Raw genomic sequence first — 19,040 nt, 5'->3', positions numbered from 1 at the left:
TTTTTTTTCTTCTTGTTCTTCTTACTAGTATTTCTTGTGGCCAACTCCCTTATCCAAGAGTTCTTTCAGAAAACCCTGGATAGGCTCAAATTGCTTACCTACAATTGGAAGCCTAAAGCAGTATTTAGCAGCAGAGTGAAATTCTAAGTGACTTTCTCTAGCCTACCTCTTCCTTAGTATAGGATGAACAAGAGCCAGTTATGTCAGTATATCTTGTCACTTCTAGAGCCACACAGCCCTTGTGATTTTACCAATGTAATGAACCCAAATGAGGAGACTAGCCCAGGGTCACAAAGTCAGTATTCTGAAGCAGGATTTGAATCCAGGTCTTCCTAGTTTCATAGCCAGCATTCTATGTACTATGTTATACTATACCCTCTAAATGACTTTGAAGAACAGGCTCATTTCCCTGGGGTTTGAGGAGGGTCCTTCCATCCTACAATAGAGGAGAGTTTAATGACAGTAAATGCAATCTGATTTTCTAATGGTTTTATTTTTAGTAGCCAGCTATGCTGATCAGTCTACGAGACTGGAGTATTACAGGTCAAATTATCATCAATTTCTCATTTTCAACAGCATAAAATACATTAGCAAACTCTCCTAGTACAGCCATTTATCCCTATGAATGAGTACCTACAGAACACCTTCAATCATCAGTGTGGGTCTGTGGATCTTTTTCTATTTTGTGGAGAACATGATGGTGGTGATGGCTCTGATAAGTATCCCTTTTTTTGCTGATCTCTAGTTCCAACATCTCAATCTCCAGGGATAGTTTATGTATCTCTAGGGCCAGTTTCACATCCTGGGCATTTGGGAGGCACTGCATAAGCTTGTAACCCGCTGAAACTTTCTCACACCCTTCAGGGAATTCCTAAAAAACAGAAACAAATAGATGGTTTCAGAAAGGCTTCCACTTGGGGGAAAGGGTGAGACTCTTTTAAGGTCTGTGCCAAGACTTTGCCTGTCCCGAAGAGCAGGAAAGACCAGGAGTTACTTTGGATCCAAGTAGCATTTCTTTTGAGGACTAAACCAAGACACATCAATAGATAGTCATAACTGAAGAATATATTGGCAAGACTGAAAGCTGGATCTAAGGACAAGAGTGAGGGGAGAGAAGGGGAAAGGGAAAACTGGTGCTAGTAGTCCAACTGACCAAAATTGAGGCAGAGGCCACTCCACCTCTTAGAGAGAAGCACATGAAGCTTGGAGTCAGGACCAGCTAGGTCATTCTTTCTGAGATCTGAGTTTTCAATTTTGTATATTGTAAGAGGAGTGCTGAGATTTGAGCTAGCAGGTTCATAGCACAAAAATCATCAGCATGATAAAACCAGGAATTCAAATTTAGTCTGCTTCACCTAGTTTTTGTTTGATTTTAAAAGTTCTTTTACTAGCATTAATTCTCTCCCTCCCAGTCCCCCCACAAAAAAACCTGAACAATTAAAAAGAATAAGAAAATGCTTGTAACAAATATTCATGGTCCAGCAAAACATATTCCTACTTTGGCTCCAAATGTATGCCTCATTATTCATTTTACTTCTATCACCTCTTTGGCAGGAGGTAGGTCATATGCTTCATTTGTGGTCCTGTAGAAGCATGGTTTTCCATTGCATTGATAAGCATTCTGAAGTCTTTCATGTTGTTTTTATTTATAATGTCATTATAAAATCAGTCTCTTAGTTCTGCTCACTTCACTCTGCATCAGTTCATAAAGGTCTTCCAGTTTCCTCTGAAGCTCTCCATTTTGTCATTTTTTATACCAAATATAAAATTTCATTACCTTCGTATACCATGATTTGTTTAATCCATTCCTCAATAACAGGGCAACCCCTTAGTTCCAGTTTGGGGTTATTAAGAAAAAGCTGCCATTAATATTTTTGTACATATGGGTCTTTTCCCTCTTTCTTTGATTTTTGGGGGTATAAGCCTAGTGGTGGTATTCTAGCTTTTATTCTTGCCCCAACTTCACTTGCATGATAATAAGAAAGGATTTTCAGAGCAGGTTGATCTTTAGCCTCTCCTTCTAAATAGCTCCCAAGAGAGTGGCGTTCCAGAATACCTCAAATGGGTTTTGGGGATTGTAGTAGCAATTTAGATTTGGAGATCTTACGTCACAGGAAGCCTAAGTTACATGTGGTGGGAGAGCAGTTATGGCTGCTAATGGCCACCCTCATGATGGTTAGAAGCCTAAGTCACATGTGGTGGGAGGAGCTTCCTGACAGGAAAAGAAAGTTATGTCATAGGAAATGCTGAGAGAGAGAGAGAGAGAGAGAGAGAGAGAGAGAGAGAGCAGTTATGGCTGCTAATGACCGTTGTGATAGTTAGAGCTGAACAAGCTGACTTAGCCGTACTGTGAGTTTGTGTTTGGGAAGACCCCAACGGGGGTCAGAGAGGTTTTGGGATGGTGAGGCTCCATTCTGTGATGTGGTGTTTTAAGTTCCTTGCTGTTATGGTGAAGTGGGTTAACTGGCTGTGGGAGCTGAACATTTGGTTATGGGATATGGTTTTCTGGTGTTTGAATAAATGTTACACTTCTTTTACTTTCTATATGGAGAGTCTCTCATACTTTGCAATACAGAACTACATAGGCATATTCATGATTATTGTTGATGTTGTGTTTATTGCCTTACTCATACAGGGACACAGTTTACAACCAGGAATTTAGCAAGAGTTAATAAGGAATTTTCTAAGCCCCCAAGATGGGTAGTTGTCTGGACCACAATAGACCCTGAGCTAACACAAAACAAAAGGAATCAGAAGAATAGATTTAGTCTTAGTTTAGGGTATTATAAAGGCTTTTGTTGTCTCATGGACTGGTTGTGGTGAAGTATCATTGGGCTCTGGGAAAGGCTTTCTAGCCACCACATTAAAAAAAAAACAAACCAAAAAACTTTACCCGTTCCCAGCTCAATAAGATGCTTCAAAGATGAAAAAAGTAATTCCTATGACTTCAAACATCTCAGAAATTAATGTCAATAGATATATCACTTTTTAGTTAAAATTGATATACCTTCCTTGGTATGGGTTTTATATTGCTACTTCTCCTGGGGGCATTTCACACTTTAGACCTTGCCCATTGTCCTATATTTCACTGAGGGGTCATATGGGCAAAAAGTTAACCACACAGGTATTGCTTACCCATTCACACTTGGGCACCTCTGGGATCCAGGATTTGTTCTCTGAGCAAGTGATGATTTGAGGGCCAACCAAATAATAGCCAGGGGAACACTGGACTTCGGCATTTTCATTGCCACGGTACTGAATTTTCTCTGAAGATAGTTTTCCATTTGATATCTCAGGTTTTGGACAAAGAGCTATAACAAAAACGCCATCATTGAGTAGTTTATAGTGCTCAGATGGAAAGAATGATAAGGAAAAGCAATGAAAGTGAAAAGAAATATGATGCTTAAAGTATCTTTGAAGACTAGGGGTTTTCCTATCTCACCTCGCTTCATCAGCTTGACTTTTAAACCACCTTTGGCAACTTTCTTCCCTGTCCTTTCTCTTATTTTCCTCTCATTAAATGGGAACTAACCTACCTACTAGATAGGGTTCTCTGATTACAACTAACAAAAACAAATAAAGATATGTGTGTGTATATATGCATACACATGTAGTTTTATAGTTATATTTAATATATCATGTAATATATATTATAATATATTAAATATATTATATGTTATGTGCAAACCCTATGCAGCATCTGAACCTCCCTTGGCTCTATACTTTGCAGAATAGTTTTGGCCCAAATGGCCGCTCTTAAATTTAACCTGGAAACATTTATTATCTTTTACTACCTAATAAAGGAAGAAGCCTAAAAAAGTAATATGTATTACACATGATATTATATATCATATCATATAGTAGTGGCCCTCCATGTGACTTTGAGGCAAATATCTGATACTTCTTGGAAATTGGATATTAAACCAGAAGTTCCCTTGTCCACCTGCTCCTGCCAGTACCTTTACCAATCCTGTCCCATCCCTGAAGAACACTGGGAGAGGCAAAGTGCTAAGGGTAATCACTTGGAGGTGAAGAAACTTTGTTAGAAGATCCTTCTTGGTTTTTCCTTCCCATTAAACAAGGCTGGAGTTACCTTGACACTGAGGGAAAGGATGTGACCACTTTGAATTCTTGCAGGTAATTTTTGCCTTCCCAATCAGGACATATCCATCATTGCACGTATAATCCACATGAACCTCATTATTATACCATGCAGAATATGTTTTTGTATAGTTCCCATTTGCAATGGCTTTAGGTGAAGTGCAAACTAGGATGACAAGAAAGTGAGAAGAGGAGGACTGAGATTAATGATCAATTAAGAAAACTTATGGATTTTTCTACTCATCACTGACAAGAATAAGAACTGGAGGATGTAGGAAAGGTCTTCATCCTTTCCATCCAGAGAGCTCTCCAATAGGATCGCTTGGCGTGACTCCTTATTGCAGTGGCATACTCCTATGTCAGTCCCAGATTAAGGCTGCAGAAGGATTAGGATTCATTAGAGAAGTCTTTCTGGATTCCCTCAGATGTTAGTATTCTCTTCTTCCTTGGTTTACATGTATTCTCCCAGTGGAATATAAACTCTTTGAAGGCAGGGCTGTTCATTATTGCTGCTACAATACCACAGTGCCCTGAACATTGGTGGAGAGGTGGGAGGGGACTAGGAAGCCTATATGACCCTGTGGTTTCTGTTGTGGAAACTCCTACCCATCAGCAACTCATCTGTAACTTAGGGTCTTAGTTGCCTGGCACACCAGAAGATTAAGTAACTTGCCTGTGGTCATACTACTAGTATGTACCATGGGTGGGACTTTAACCCAGGCCCTTCTGGCTCTATCCACAATGCCAGTAATTCCCATTTAGGGGTCTATAAATCCCTTGGGAGTTTGTGACAATGATCCGAAGGATTTGAACTAAAATTCTTCAATGGCGCTTTAAGAATATTATGAGTATATTTAAGTATATTAAAAGTATCTTTAAATATATTAAAAGTATATTTAAGTATATTAAATTAGTACATTAAATTAATATAATAAATATAAGAATTATATAAGAATAAATATAATAATTTAACATAGTTAATAAATATAAAAATTGCAAATTAAAAATATAAAAATCACACACATCAAAAACCCCTGCACCAAACCATAGTGCCTCTTATCTTGCACATAATAGGTCCATCATAAATACTTGCATACACTCTTCCTTTTTTGCTCACCCCAATGACTTTTGTAACACTTGTTTTTAAACTTCATAAGGTCACTGAAACCTTTCTACTTTCCAGCAAGGCACAGGACTTTAGGATGCCTAAGCTTAAAAGGCCTGAAATCTTAAGATTTTCATTTAGAAGAAGGGTTAAATCTGTTCTGCTTGTCCCCTAAACGTAGAATCAAAGCAAAGGGTGGGAGTTACTGATGGGAAAATTTAGGCTTGATGCCAGCAAAACGTTCCCAAAATTCAAGTAGCCCAAGGGTGGAATTAGATGTCTCAAAAGGGGGTGGGATACTGGGGCAGCTAGGTGGCGCAGTGAGTAGAGCACCGACCCAGGAGTCAGGAGGACCTGAGTTCAAATCCAGCCTCAGACACTTGACACATGTACTAGCTGTGTGACCTTGGGCAAGTCACTTAACCCCAATTGCCCTGCCAAAAAAAGACAAAAACAAAAGGGGGTGGGATGCCCCTCCTAGGAGGTCTTCATGTGAGGCTGGGTGATCACTTGTCAGCTGTTTTGTAATGGGTATTCCCTTCGGGGATGGGATAGATTGGATGCTGCTCTGCTCCCTTCCAGTTCTTAAAATGTCATTCTTTGATGCTGAGTGACAAACGATAGAAACATATTTCTAGAGCTGGAAAGGACTTTAGAGGCTCTTTGTCTACCTATCCCCACGTTGCAGATGAGGAAATTGAAGCCCAGAGAAGTTCAGTGACTTTCCCACAGTCGCACAAGTACTATCAGGCACGGGACTGTGATGCTACACAGCACTTAACCTTGGTAGACATTAATATTGAACCTAAGAACATTTAAGAAGACTTTGAGTAAATTTGAACATACACATACATTCTAGGCACACATTCATATCCTACAAGAATGCATTTGTACCTTAATTCTTTGGAATGGAGCTCTTGGGAAAAAATACTGATGCAAACCAATGGTTTACATGCCCAATTAAACAACATTATATGTGTGTGGCTGGTATGTGAGTGGGGTGGTGGTATGGGGTAAAAACATCACATAGCCTTACATGAGGTATTTTAGTAACATTGGGGCTAGATAATTGTAGCATCTTTAATACCAAGTGAAATGCTAAAGATTTCTTCCTCGGTTCTGTGGGAAAGACTTCCCTAAATCATAAATGTAGTGGAAATCAAAGACATTTAAAGCCCTCAGCAATCCAGAACCATTTCCATTGGCCTGTCTCTGATTCAGTCAAATTAGTAGCAGAATAGCAGGCCTGAAGGTCAGAAGATCTGGGTTTGAATTCCACCACTACCACTTCCTAGATAAGATGACCCTCCATTGAAGCTTAGCGTGCATTTTATTTATATACCTCTCATATCTACCTGCATACATGTGACTGTTGCCTCTCCTAATAGAATGCTAGCTCCTTGAGGGCACGGACTGTTGAGCTTTTGTATTTTTATTCCTGATGCCTAGCACAGTACCAATTAAGAAGTGGTTGCAATCGTCTGTATGAGGGGCAATGAAAGCCTGAAGTAAGCTGTGTAAATATAAACTAGATGAATGGAGAAAAGTGATAGATACAAAAAATGTTGTGAAGGGAAAAATCACAAGGTTTGGCAGATGACTGGATATGCTGATTGAGGGAGAGTGAGGCATACAGAATGACATCAAACTACATGGCACAGTCAATAGCACACTGGACCTGGAGTCAGGAAGACCTGAGTCCAAATCTAGCCTCAGACACTTACTTTCTGTGTGACTGGGACAAGCCACTTAACCTCTGTCTCAGTTTCCTCAATGGTAAAAGAGGGATAATAATAGCATCCACCCCTCCCAGGATTGTTATGAGGATCAAATGAGATAAGATTTGGAAAGTGCTTAGCACATAATAGGTGCTTAATAATTCATTATTTCCTTCCTTTCTGTTACAAACCTGGGAGATTGGAAAAAACCTTCAATAGAAATAGGGACATTAGGAAGAGGGGTGAGTTTGGTGAAAAGATAATGAGTTCTGTTTTGAATATATAAAGTTTAAAATGTCTCCAAGATTTGAAATGAATAATAGGGAATTAGTTTTGCATAACTATACATATTTATTATAAGCTTCCCCCCCCCCTTTTTTCCAGTGTGTTTGGAAAGGAGTAGGGATGTGAGGGAGGGCAGTGCAGAGGAAAGAAATGCTTATTGATTAGAAAAATATAGGATTTAACTAAACATTTATTATAATGTTCAATAGTCAATTGGTAATGAGGGACTGAAGCTCAGGGGAATGATTGTAATTGGATATATGAATGGTAATCAACAGCATAGAGATGGCGATTAACCCATGGGATCTGATGATGTTACCAAAAGAAAAGATGTAGAGAGAGACTAGAAGGTCTAGGTCAGAGCCTTGGGAACAGCCAGTTAGAGCATATGATCTGGATGAAGAACCAGAAAGAAGACTGAGAAAGAGTGGTCAGGCAGATAAGGGACCCAAGGGAGAAAGTAGGTCAGGAAAGCCTAGAGAAGAGAGAGTATCCAGGAGGAGAGGGTGGCCAGCTGTCCCAAATGCAGCAGATAGGTCAATAAGGATGAGGACTGAAAAGAGACAATCAGATTTGTTTACTAAGAAATCAATGGTAACTTTGAAGAGAGCAATTTCAGTTGGCTAAAGTAGGCAGAAACGAGATTGCAGGAGTTGTGAAGTGAAGGAAAAGGAAGTGAAGGCAGGAAGTGTAGATAACCTAGTGGTCTGAGAAGTGGAGGAAAGATATAGAATGATAGGTATTTTTTTAAGGGAATAAGGAATCTTGTGCATTTTGAAGGCATTAGGAAAGGAACCAGTAGATTAGGAAAGGTTGAAGATTACAAAGTGGGGTAGGCAGGAATGTTGAGGCTGTGTTCTTCTGGAGAAGGTGAGAGGGAATGGAATCAAGGAAACATGCATCAGGGTTGGCTTGGCAAGAAGAAAGGCCACCTCATTGTCAAAGACTGGGGTGGAGGAGGATAGAGTTGAGGATTATGTAAAGGGGTTTTGAATTGAAAATGGAAGAAGAGAGAGGTCACACTGAATATTCTTAATTTTCTTGGTAAAGTGACAAGGTCTTCAACTGAGAAAAAGCAGAAGTAGCAGCCTGAAGAAAGAAGATTGAGGCAGGTTTCTGTAAGGAGGGAGATATGAATCAAAAGATTGCCTGGCTACAGCATGAGCCCAGTTGAAATTGGACAACATGAGTTTATAATTTATCCAGTCAGCACAGGAGTGTGACTTTCTCTAACTTTGTTCAGCTAGCACATGAGGTGTGGAGGAGTCAGACAATGGGAATAACTCAGGGTTGAAGTTTGGCAAGGAATGAATGGCAATAGGATAAATGGTCAAGTGATTCAAGAATGGAGGACGATGTAGTGTTGAATTGGCCAACTATAGAGTGAAGGTTGGAGAGGGAGGAAAGCAAAATCAGAACAAGGGTAATGCCTGAAAAAATACTGAGAGGTAGAGGGATTGAAGGTCTCAGGGATGACAAAGAATGGCTGTAGGAGAGACAGAATTATAGAAGGTTATGCTAAGATAGAAGATAATAAGTGATCTGAAGACCTTCAATGATGGAGAACACATTACCTCCCAAAACAGCTCATCACAGTTTTGGACATTTAAATTGTTAGGAAGTTTTTCTTCATATCCAGCCAAAATCTGCCTTTCAGAAAATCCACCCATTGCTCCTGTTTCTGCCAAGAGGAATAAACCCAGTTCTTCCATGCAACAAACATTTCTTCAAATACTTGAAAGCAATCCCTGAAATCTTTTCTTTTCCAGTATAAAGACTCACTCCCAACCTTTAATAAGTGTTCTGTGTCAAGCAAACTCTTTTCCTTATCAAGAAGCATTTCCTCTTTTCCTATGTAGAAAAAGTGTTCCAATGTTACCCTGACCATGAGGAAATTAATAAAATCTAAAAATGTGACTGAGCTAGCAATGCCTTGTGACTTAGAAATCAATTGTGGTTACCATCTTTTTCTTCCTTTTCACATGAGGATATTTCAGGTCTCCATGTGCCATTTTCTTGGCATTTACTCTCTCTTCGGGAACTTTTACAATAATATGAAATAGAGCTCCCTGCTAGATATCGGCAGTCATTGTTGAACCGTAGGATTTTTCCATCTATCACTGGTGTTGGGCAACAAATTTCTGAGAAAGAAAAAGATTTGTCAAAATTAAGAAGGCAACTAAATTTAAATTAGAAAGTAATGAAATTGTTGTAAGGATAGTCCAAGGGCTGAGGGTCTGGTTTCCACTTTACAAAAGAAAAAACAAACAAACCAAAAAAACCCCACCACCTAAATTTCCAAGAGATTGAAGGCTGGGGAATTAAGTGCTATAACATTTGGATTCTTTTCCAAGTCTGCCTTTGATTTGCTGGAGGATTCTAAGGCAAGCATGCCCATCTATTTTCACTTTTTATTGGAAGTCCCAGTAACAAAGTGCTATATTAAATGTGTGTCAGAGTTGAAATCATTTTATTCATTAGCCAAATTAGCCAAAAAAGATAGCTTTGATTTCATCTGCCTCTTTGTAGGTGCTGTAAAGACTAAATCATTACAAAGTCATATTTCTCCTGCTTGTTTGTGTGACCTGAGTTTCCAGCCAAGGATGGAGCATTTTACATAAGACCCTGAATTGGTGGGGAGGAATGATGACTTGTTCCTGTGTGCCTTTCTGAAGTTGATGTGAAAATTTCAGAGGCTTTCTTCATTCCAGCTTTGAAAGGACATGTGTGGTTCCAGAGTCTCTTGGAGACTGACTTAAGACATTTGTAGAGAGGCAGACTTTGGAAGGCCTACATGTAGGCAAAGACTTCTACACGTCCCTGATTTCAATCTTACCTTCCTAAAGACTTCAAGGAATTTCCCCTTAGGTGAAATCAGGATCTCTCTCTCTGTCTCTCTGTCTCTTTATCTCTGTGTCTTGTGTCTGTCTCTCTCTGTGTCGCTCTGTCTCTGTCTCTGTCTCTCTGTCTCCCTCCTTCCCTCCCCAACACACCTCAGCTGAATGACAGCTAAGTTTATTTCCATCTAAAGAGCTTATTCACTCATGTATTTTCTTAAATATTTTAAATCGTATAATTTTTCTGATTTCTGTTTGTCATGTGCTTGTATGAGTGAATTTATTTGCTTTTCACATTTTCTGATGATCTTTTTCTGTAACTACCATTTGGAAAGTAGGGATCAAACTGGTGTGGGTAAGCTTGGGGTCCTCTTTCTCTCTAAGACATAGTAGCCAGGAAAGCAAAATTTTCAACCTAAAAAAGCTATGCTTCTAGATCAGTAATATTGGGTTGGAGGGGAGGGGCAGAGGAAGGCAGATAGGATATAATTTTTCTCTCTCAGAGAATAGAGTTCCATGACCTATTGTGTTGAAATTGCATATTGTTCTGGTCCCTTGGACTAACCTCCCCCCCCCCAAGTTATTATAGCAGTTAAGGTTATAAGTAGCTAGTGTAAAGTCACAATAGTAGAAAGTATGATCGCAAAGGGGAACTTAGATGGCATTTACAAACTGTCCCAGAAATTAAGGAACATAACAATTACAAGCAGAGTACTATCTTTATAGAGGAAGAGGTGGAAAAATCATAATTTGAAAAAAAAATTAGAGACAAATGGAGAAAAATACAAACCTAACTCTCACAACTCTAAATGTTAATGGATTAAACTATCCAACAGAACCAACAAAGAGTGACAGGTTGAAAAAGAAATCAAAACACCATAATTTATTGCTTACATGAAATGCATATAAAAACTGATATTAGTTAAAAAAATAGGGTGTTAGGTCAATGGAAGAGACTATACAAGGGAGAATCAGAAACAATGGAATTCAATTATCCAGTGTTTGAGAAACTGGAAAAGATAAATTACTAATAAAGTGCTACTTGATAAATAATTGGAGAAATATTGTCTATAATTGGATCATGTGTATATAATAAATATGATATAATAAAAAGTCTAATTTATTAACATACTTAGTAATGTACTAGTCAAAATGCCAAAAAATTGCTATATTTACCTAGAATAAAACAATAGCAAAAATCATCTGAAGGAACAAAAAATCAAGAATCTGAAGAGGAATAATGAAAAAAATAGGAAGATGTTTAGTAGTCCCAGATTTCAAACTATGCTAAAAATCAGTAATTATCAAAACCATTTGGTACAAGTTAAAAAATAAATTAAAAAAAGTCTATCAGTAGAAAGGATTAGGTACAAAATATCCACAAGCAAAGGAACATAGTAATATAGTGTTAAATTTAAAGACTAGGGCAAGGCCTTATGATGTGGCAAGAACTGTCAGGAAAATGGAATGCATTGTAGCAGAAATTATATTTAGATCAATCTTTCATATTATATACCACAACAAGCACCAAATGAATAGATTTTTAAGAGCAAGGAAGAAAATGTCTTTTACAACTATGAACAGGGGAAGAATTCATTACCAAACAAGGGGTAGGGAAAATCACAAAAGAAAATGACCAATTAAAGCTTATAGAAAATTTAAAAGTTTTGATTCAAACAGAACCAGTGTACTTAAAAAGAAAAAGGAAAGAGTTAACTGAGAAAATGTCTTTGTTGCAAGCTTCTCTGATAAAGGTCTGGTAAGACAAGATGAAAAAGGAAATCATTTCAATATATGTAAGACCAGAGCTGTTTTCTTGATATAATCAGACAGTTCTCATAAAAAGAAACCAAATGACTGAGTTATATTTGAATATATATACATATATGTGTATGTAAATATATATGTATGAGAGAGAGAGTACTAAACCAGTGATAGAGAAATGCAAATTAAAATAACTCTGAGATTTTACTTTGTATCTATCAGATTGGTAAATATGATTAAAAAATGACAGTTGTTGGAGGGGCAATGGGAGGATAAGCATGCTACTATTTCACTTTTAATGGAGCTATGAATTAATTGGTCTAGCCATTCTGGAAAGAAATTTGGAAATACCTTGGGAAAAACCATTCTCTTTGATTCAGCAATGTCACTATTGTGTGTGTATATACCAAAAGATATCAAATAAAGAGAAAAAGTATCCATCTTTACAAAAATATTTACTGCAGCACTTTTTTGTTGTGTTGTGCAAACAATTGAAATGAACAGGCACCCACCAAAAAGGGAATGGCTGAAAAAAAATTTGGTATATGAGAAATAATGAAGGTGAAAGGAAAAGTCTTGCATATAAGTGATGTTTTCTTCTTTCAGCTTACTTTCATACATTCTCTATATAACTTATGTATATATTTAGGTATTTTCAGGTTTCTCCCCCTTATTCTCCCCTTGAGAGCAGAGACTGTGAAAAGGTACCCACTACCTGACACAGAGTTGGGAGACTTGAGGTAAAGATTGAAATACACATTTTAAGATCACCAATTTGTGTCTTTTTTTCTGTTTGACTAGAATTATTTGTTACAAGGGTTGGTTTTTTTTTTAGATTTGTGGCAGAATTAGGGAGGGAAAAGGGCATGTCATAGAGATCCTTCAGGAGGATCATTGTAATGTTTTTTAAAGTGTAATTAAAAAAGATAAATAATATATGCCAAGAAGCATGTTATCTTGCAGCCAACTTGGTGACAAGACTTTTTCAGCTTAGCAAGGATAAGGCTTGCACAGCAGACAAAAATCACTATGCCCAAATAGAAATGGAAAAGATTTGCCCCTCCCCTTCTGAAAGAGATCCAAAAATTGAAAACTCCTGATAATATTATAGATAAATTCCATTTATCTGTGCATCTCTCTGTTCCTTTACTGTGGGAGCTGCCAAATTTCGTATGATCATGACTGTGTCTCTATGGTATTTGAATGGTTTCTTTCTGGATGCTTGCAAGCAGTTAGGTATAGAAATCTATTTTGCCCAACAGGGAAGTAAGAGAGGAAGGGGCCAAGAGAAAGGAAGGGGTGATAAGAGGGAGGGTAGATTGAAGGAAGCAGTGGTTAGAAGCAAAACAGACTTTTGAGAAAGTATAGGGTAAAAAGAGAGAGATAGGGATCAAGGAAAGGTGAACAGAAGGAAATAAGATAGAGGGAAATACACAGTAATCACAACTGTGAATGTGAATGGGCAAGTAGATGCTAATACCTCAATGAGACTTCAAGAAACAATAAAACAAAGTCAAAAGAATGAAAAAATAGAAGAAAATATAAAATACCTCATTGGAAAAACAATTGACCTGGAAAGGAGATCAAGGAAAGACAATTTAAGAATTATTGGACTATCCAAAAGCCATGACCAAAAAAAGACCCTAAACATCACATTTTAAGAAGTTATCAAGAAAAACTGCCCTGATATCTTACATTCAGAGGGCAAAATAGAAATGGAAAGAATGTATCAATCACTTCTTGAAAGAGATCCCAAAATAAAAATTCCCAGGAATATTATAACCAAATTGCAGAGCTTCCAGGTCAAAGGGAAAAATATTGCAAATGGCCAGGAAAAAAAAAAATTTAAATATCAAATATCAGCTTTTACAGTAAAGGAGTGGAGGACTTGGAATATGATATTCTGAAGAGCAAAGTAGTTAGAATTTCAACCAAGAATAACCTACCCAGCAAAACTGAATAAAATCCTTGGGAGGGGGGCAAGTAGAGATTTAGTGAAATAAAAGACTTCCAAGCATTCCTGATGAAAAGATCAGAGCTGAACAGAAAATTTGACATTCAAACAGAAAACTCCAGAGAAATCTAGAAAGGTAAACATGAAAAAGTACTGTTTAATTACCATATGGGAAGATGATACATGTAACTCCTAAAAGCTTTATTATTATCAGGGGAGTTGGAAGGGGTCTGCATAGACAGAAACCATAGATGTGAGTTGATTATGGTAGTACAATTGTCAAAAAAAAAGGATATAGAGATGAGAAAAAGGGATACACTGGGAGAAGGGGGGAGGGAGAGATAGAATGGGGGAAATTTTCTCACATGAAAGAGGTATACAAAGAAGAGTTTTTACATCAGAGGGGGAAATCAGAGTGGTGGTAGGCAATGCTTGAACCTCACTCTTATCAGAATTGGTTCAAAGAGGGAAGAATACATACTCAGAGATAGGAGAAGGAGATAAAAGATATAGGGGAGGGGACAATAAAAAAGAGGGTGAATTGGGAGAAATAGTAATCAGAAGAAAGATAGACTTTTGAGGAAGGCCAGGATAAAAAGAGAGAGAAAGATAAACAAAGGAAAATGGGATAGAGAGAAATGCACAGTTAATAAGCATAACTGTGAATATAAATGAGATGAACTAACCCATAGAATAAAAGTAGATAGCAGATTGGATTAGAAACCAGGATCCAATTGCATGTTGTGCGCAAGAGACACACTTGGGATAGAAAGATGTACATAGAGTTGAAATGAAGGGCCAGAGCAGAGTTTATTATGCTTCAGCTGAAGTGAAGAGGGCAGAGGTGTCAATCATGATCTCAGACAAACCGGAGCAAAAACAGACTTAATTGAAAAAAGATAAATGTTAGATAGATGGAAAAAGATAATCAGGGAAACTATCAAATTTGCCATAACAACAAAGAAAAATCCAAAACCTTTTATAGCAAAGTTCTCTGATAAAGGCTTCATTTCTCAAATATATAGGGAACTGAGTCAAATTTATGAAAATAAGAGCCATTGTCCAACTGACAAATGGTCAAAGGATACAAACAGGAAGTTTTCGGAAGAAGAAATCAAAGCTATCTATAGTCATGTGAAAATATGCTTTAAATCACTATTAATTAAAGAAAGGCAAATTAAAACTCTGAGGTATCACTTCACACCTATCAGAAATTGCAAATGCTGCAGGGAATGAAGGAAAATAGGTACATTAATGATCTGTTGGTAGAGTTGTGAACTAGCCCAATGATTCTGGAGAACAATCTGTAACTGTGTCCAAAGGCCTGTAAAACTATGCATATGCTTTGATCCAGCAATACCACTACTAGGTCTGCATCCCAAAGAGATCAAAGATAAAGGAAAAGGACTTATATGTACAAAAAATACTTGTAGCCACTATTTCTGTGGCAGCAAAGAATTGGAAATTGAGGAGATGCTTATCAATTAGGGAACAGCTGAACAAGTTTTGGCATATGATTGTGATGGAGTATTATGGTGCTATAAGAAGGGAGTGCTGTCAGAAAAAAAACCATGGCAAAACCTATATGAACTGATGCAAAGTGAAGTGAGAAGAACCAGAACATCATTGTGCACAGTAACAGCAACATTGTAATGATGATCAATGGAAAGATTTCACTATTCTGATCAATACACTGATCCGAGACAATTCCAAAGGACTCATGATGGAAAAATGCTATCCACCTCCAGAGAGAGAGCTGATGAACAATAAGTGCAAATTGAAGTATAATTTTCTTGCTTTTTTTTTGTTTTTTGTACGCTATGGCTAATATGGAAACAGGTTTTGCATGATTTCACATGTATAACTAATATAACATTATTTGTTTTCTCAGTGGGTGAGAAAGTGATGAGAGAGAAGAAGAGAATCTGGAACTCAAAAATTAAAAAGGAAAGAATTTTTTTAAAAAAGAGATAAATAGAATTTTAGAAAAAAGCTAGATATGCTAGATCTCCAGAGATACTTGAATGGGACTAGAAAGGAGCATACCCTTTCCTCAGCAGTACAGAGATACAGAAATTCCATTTAAAATAAATGGGAACAGGGACTTTCAGGGGGGCAGAGCCAAGATGGCGGCTGGAAAGCAGGGACTAGCATAAGCTCCCCACCGAGTCCCTCCAAAAACCTATAAAAAATGGCTCTGAACCAATTCTAGAACTGCAGAAGCCACAAAACAGCAGAGGGAAGCAGGGCTCCAGCCCAGGACAGCCTGGATGGTCTCTGGGTGAGGTCTATCCCACACAGAGCTGGGAGCTGGGAGCTGGGGGTGGAGCGGAGCAGAGCCCAGCATGAGCGGCGCGGACCAACCAGACCAGGAGCTGGGCGGAGTGGGCCCTAGCGCCCTGAATCAGTGAGCTGCGGCAATTACCAGACTTCTCAACCCACAAACACCAAAGACAGCAGAGAAGGTTAGTGGGAAAAGCTGCGGGAGTGGACAGAGTTCGAGGTTTGGCCACTGCCCCTGGGGCAGCTACAGCTGCAGTTGCTTCCGGCCCCAGGCCCACCTGGTGGGAGTAATTAAGTGGCACATCAGAGCAGGAGTGCACAGCCTGCTGAAGATCTAAGCCCAATCTGGGTTGGGGGTTCTTGGGGAAGGAGGAGTGCTGGTGTGGCAGAGCTGGTGCATCCCCCCAAACGTGGAACATAGAACTCTTTAGTCTACAAAACTCAAGGGTCAAGTTAGTTGGTTGGGAATATAGCCAGGCAGCGAAAACTCACCCAGATTCAGTCTCAGACTTTGGATTCTTTCTTTGGTGACAGAAGACCAAAACATACAGACAGAAGAAGTCAACAAAGTGCAAGAGCCTACACCAAAAGCCTCCAAGAAAAACATGAACTGGTCCCAGGCCATGGAAGAGCTCAAAAAGGATTTGGAAAAGCAAGTTAGAGAAGTAGAGGAAAAATTGGGAGGAGAAATGAGAAGGATGTGAGAAAACCATGAAAGACAAGTCAATGACTTGCTAAAGGAGACCCAAAAAATACTGAAAAATACACTGAAGAAAACAACACCTTAAAAATAGACTAACTCAAATGGCAAAAGAGCTCCAAAAAGCCAATGAGGAGAAGAATGCCTTGAAAGGCAGAATTAGCCAAACAAAATAACTGGGAACAGTATAAAATACTTATGAATCTATCTGCCAAGACAAACCCAGGAACTAAATGAACACAGTTACAAAACACTGTACACAAAAGATGGACCTAAACAATTGGAGAAATATTAACTGCTCATGAGTAGGCTGAGTGAAAATAATAAAAATGACAATTCTACCTAAGTTAATTTATTCAGTGCCATATCAATCAAACTATCTAGGAATTATTTTATACAGCTAGATAAAGTAATTTTTAAAATTCATCTGGAAGAACAACAATGTCAAGGGAATCAATGAAAAAACATGAAGGAAGGCAGCCTAGTAGTACCAGGTTTCAAAATATTACAAATAGTAATCATCAAAACAATCTTGTCTGAATAAGAAACTGAGTAGTAGATCACTGGAATAGATTGTGTATGCACTAAGTAGTAGTAAATGACTATCGTAATCTAGTATTTGATAAACTAAAGATCCAGCTTTGGTGACAAGAGCTTACTATTTGACAAAAACTGCTAGCAAAACTGGGAAGCAGTCTGGCAGAAACTAGGCATAAACCAACATCTCATACTACACACCAAGATAAGGTTAAAATGACTATGTGATTTGGACATAAAAGGTAATATTAAAAGCAAATCAGGGGGGCATGAAAATTTTTACCTGTTAGATATATGGATAAGGGAAGAGTTGGCGACTAAACAAGAGATAGACAGAATTACAAGAAGTAAAATGGATAATTTTGATTACATGAAATTAAAAAGATTTTGCTTAAACAAAACCAATGCAGCTAAAATTAGAAGGAAAGCAGGAAACTGAGAAAAAAATTAGAGCAGGATTCTCTGACAAAGGCGTCATTTCCCAAATATATTGGAAACTAAGCCAATTTTATGAAAATAAGATCCATTACCCAATTGATAAATGGTGAAAGGTTACAGAGGCAGTTCTCAGAATCAAAGCTATAGTTAATCATTTCTAAAATGTCTAAATCACTAATAATTAGAGAAATTAAAATTAAAACAACTCTGCGGTACCACCTTACTCCTATTAGATTGGATAACATGGCAGAAAAGGAAAATGATAAATGCTGGAGGGGATGTGGAAAAACTGGTACATTAATACATTGTTGGTAGATTTGTGAATTGGCCCAACCATTCTGAAGAAAAATTTGCAATTATGTCCAAAGGGCTAAAATACTGCGCATATTCTTTGATCCAGCAATATCACAACTAGTATTCCAAAGAAATCAAAGGAAAAGGAAAAGGGCTTTTATGCACAAAAATATTTATAGCAGCTTTTTTTGTGGTGGCAAGGAATTGGAAATTGAGGGAATGCCACCAATTGAGGAGCAAATTGTGGTATATGATTGTGAAGGAATATTGTGCTACAAGAAATGATAAACAGGATGGTTTCAGAAAAACCTGGGAAGATCTATTTGAACTGAAGTAAAGTGAAGTGAGCAGAACCAAGGGAACATTGCACATAGTAACAGCAATATTATAATGATTATTGACTATGAAAGACTGAACAATACAATGATCCATGACAGTTCCAAAGGACTCATGATGAAAAATGCTATCCACCTCCACAGAGAGAACTGATCAACTTTGAGGGCAGATTGTTGTTTTTTTACATCTCTTGCTTTTTTTGGTGCAGTATGGTTAATATAGAATTATGGTTTGCATGAAAAAAGAGAGAGAAGTTAGGGCTGGACAATTATATCTGAGAGTCATTTGAATAGAGATGATAATTTTAACCATGTGAGCTGGTGAAATCACCAAGGGAAATAGTATAAAGGAAGAAGAGAAGAGAGCTCAGAGTAGAGTCCTGGAGGGCAAGTATGTTATATTTAAATGTAACTAACTTCCTTTATAAAAAACAAACAAACAGATCAAAGTCCAACCCAGACACTTGCTTACTGAGTGATTATGGGGAAGTAACTTAAAAGTTTTTTGAGTCAGTTTCCTCATATGTAAAATATAGATAATATCACCTAATTCATAGAGCTGTTGTGAAGGTCAAATGAAATAAAATACATAAAGCATTTCAAAAATCTTTTAAAAAATCACCTTGCCCAAACTTGAAGTCCTTTCAGTTTCATAGAAGCTAAGACTGTGATGGACTATCAAAAAAGAA

At 37.8% G+C, this 19,040-nt stretch overlaps 1 protein-coding gene across 2 annotated transcripts in view; it reads right to left on the bottom strand.

Moving 5' to 3' along the window:
* Window positions 1-472: 472 nt before the first annotated feature.
* Window positions 473-19,040, bottom strand: part of C4BPA (complement component 4 binding protein alpha) — a 46,170-nt gene continuing 27,602 nt past the window's right edge. For both annotated transcript variants that reach the window (XM_036753859.1, XM_036753858.1), the window contains 4 exons: window positions 9,171-9,350; window positions 4,094-4,267; window positions 3,136-3,311; window positions 473-871 (listed from right to left, as the gene is read on the bottom strand). In XM_036753859.1, the coding sequence (XP_036609754.1) occupies window positions 647-871; window positions 3,136-3,311; window positions 4,094-4,267; window positions 9,171-9,350 (755 nt within the window). In that variant the 3' untranslated portion in view covers window positions 473-646. The remainder of the gene's footprint in view (window positions 872-3,135; window positions 3,312-4,093; window positions 4,268-9,170; window positions 9,351-19,040) is intronic.

This window comes from Trichosurus vulpecula, chromosome 4 (genome assembly GCF_011100635.1).
Source record: "Trichosurus vulpecula isolate mTriVul1 chromosome 4, mTriVul1.pri, whole genome shotgun sequence".
NCBI classification, from domain to species: domain Eukaryota; kingdom Metazoa; phylum Chordata; class Mammalia; order Diprotodontia; family Phalangeridae; genus Trichosurus; species Trichosurus vulpecula.
Note: the sequence above shows the minus strand (reverse complement) of the source record. Positions and strands in the feature narration are given on the sequence as shown.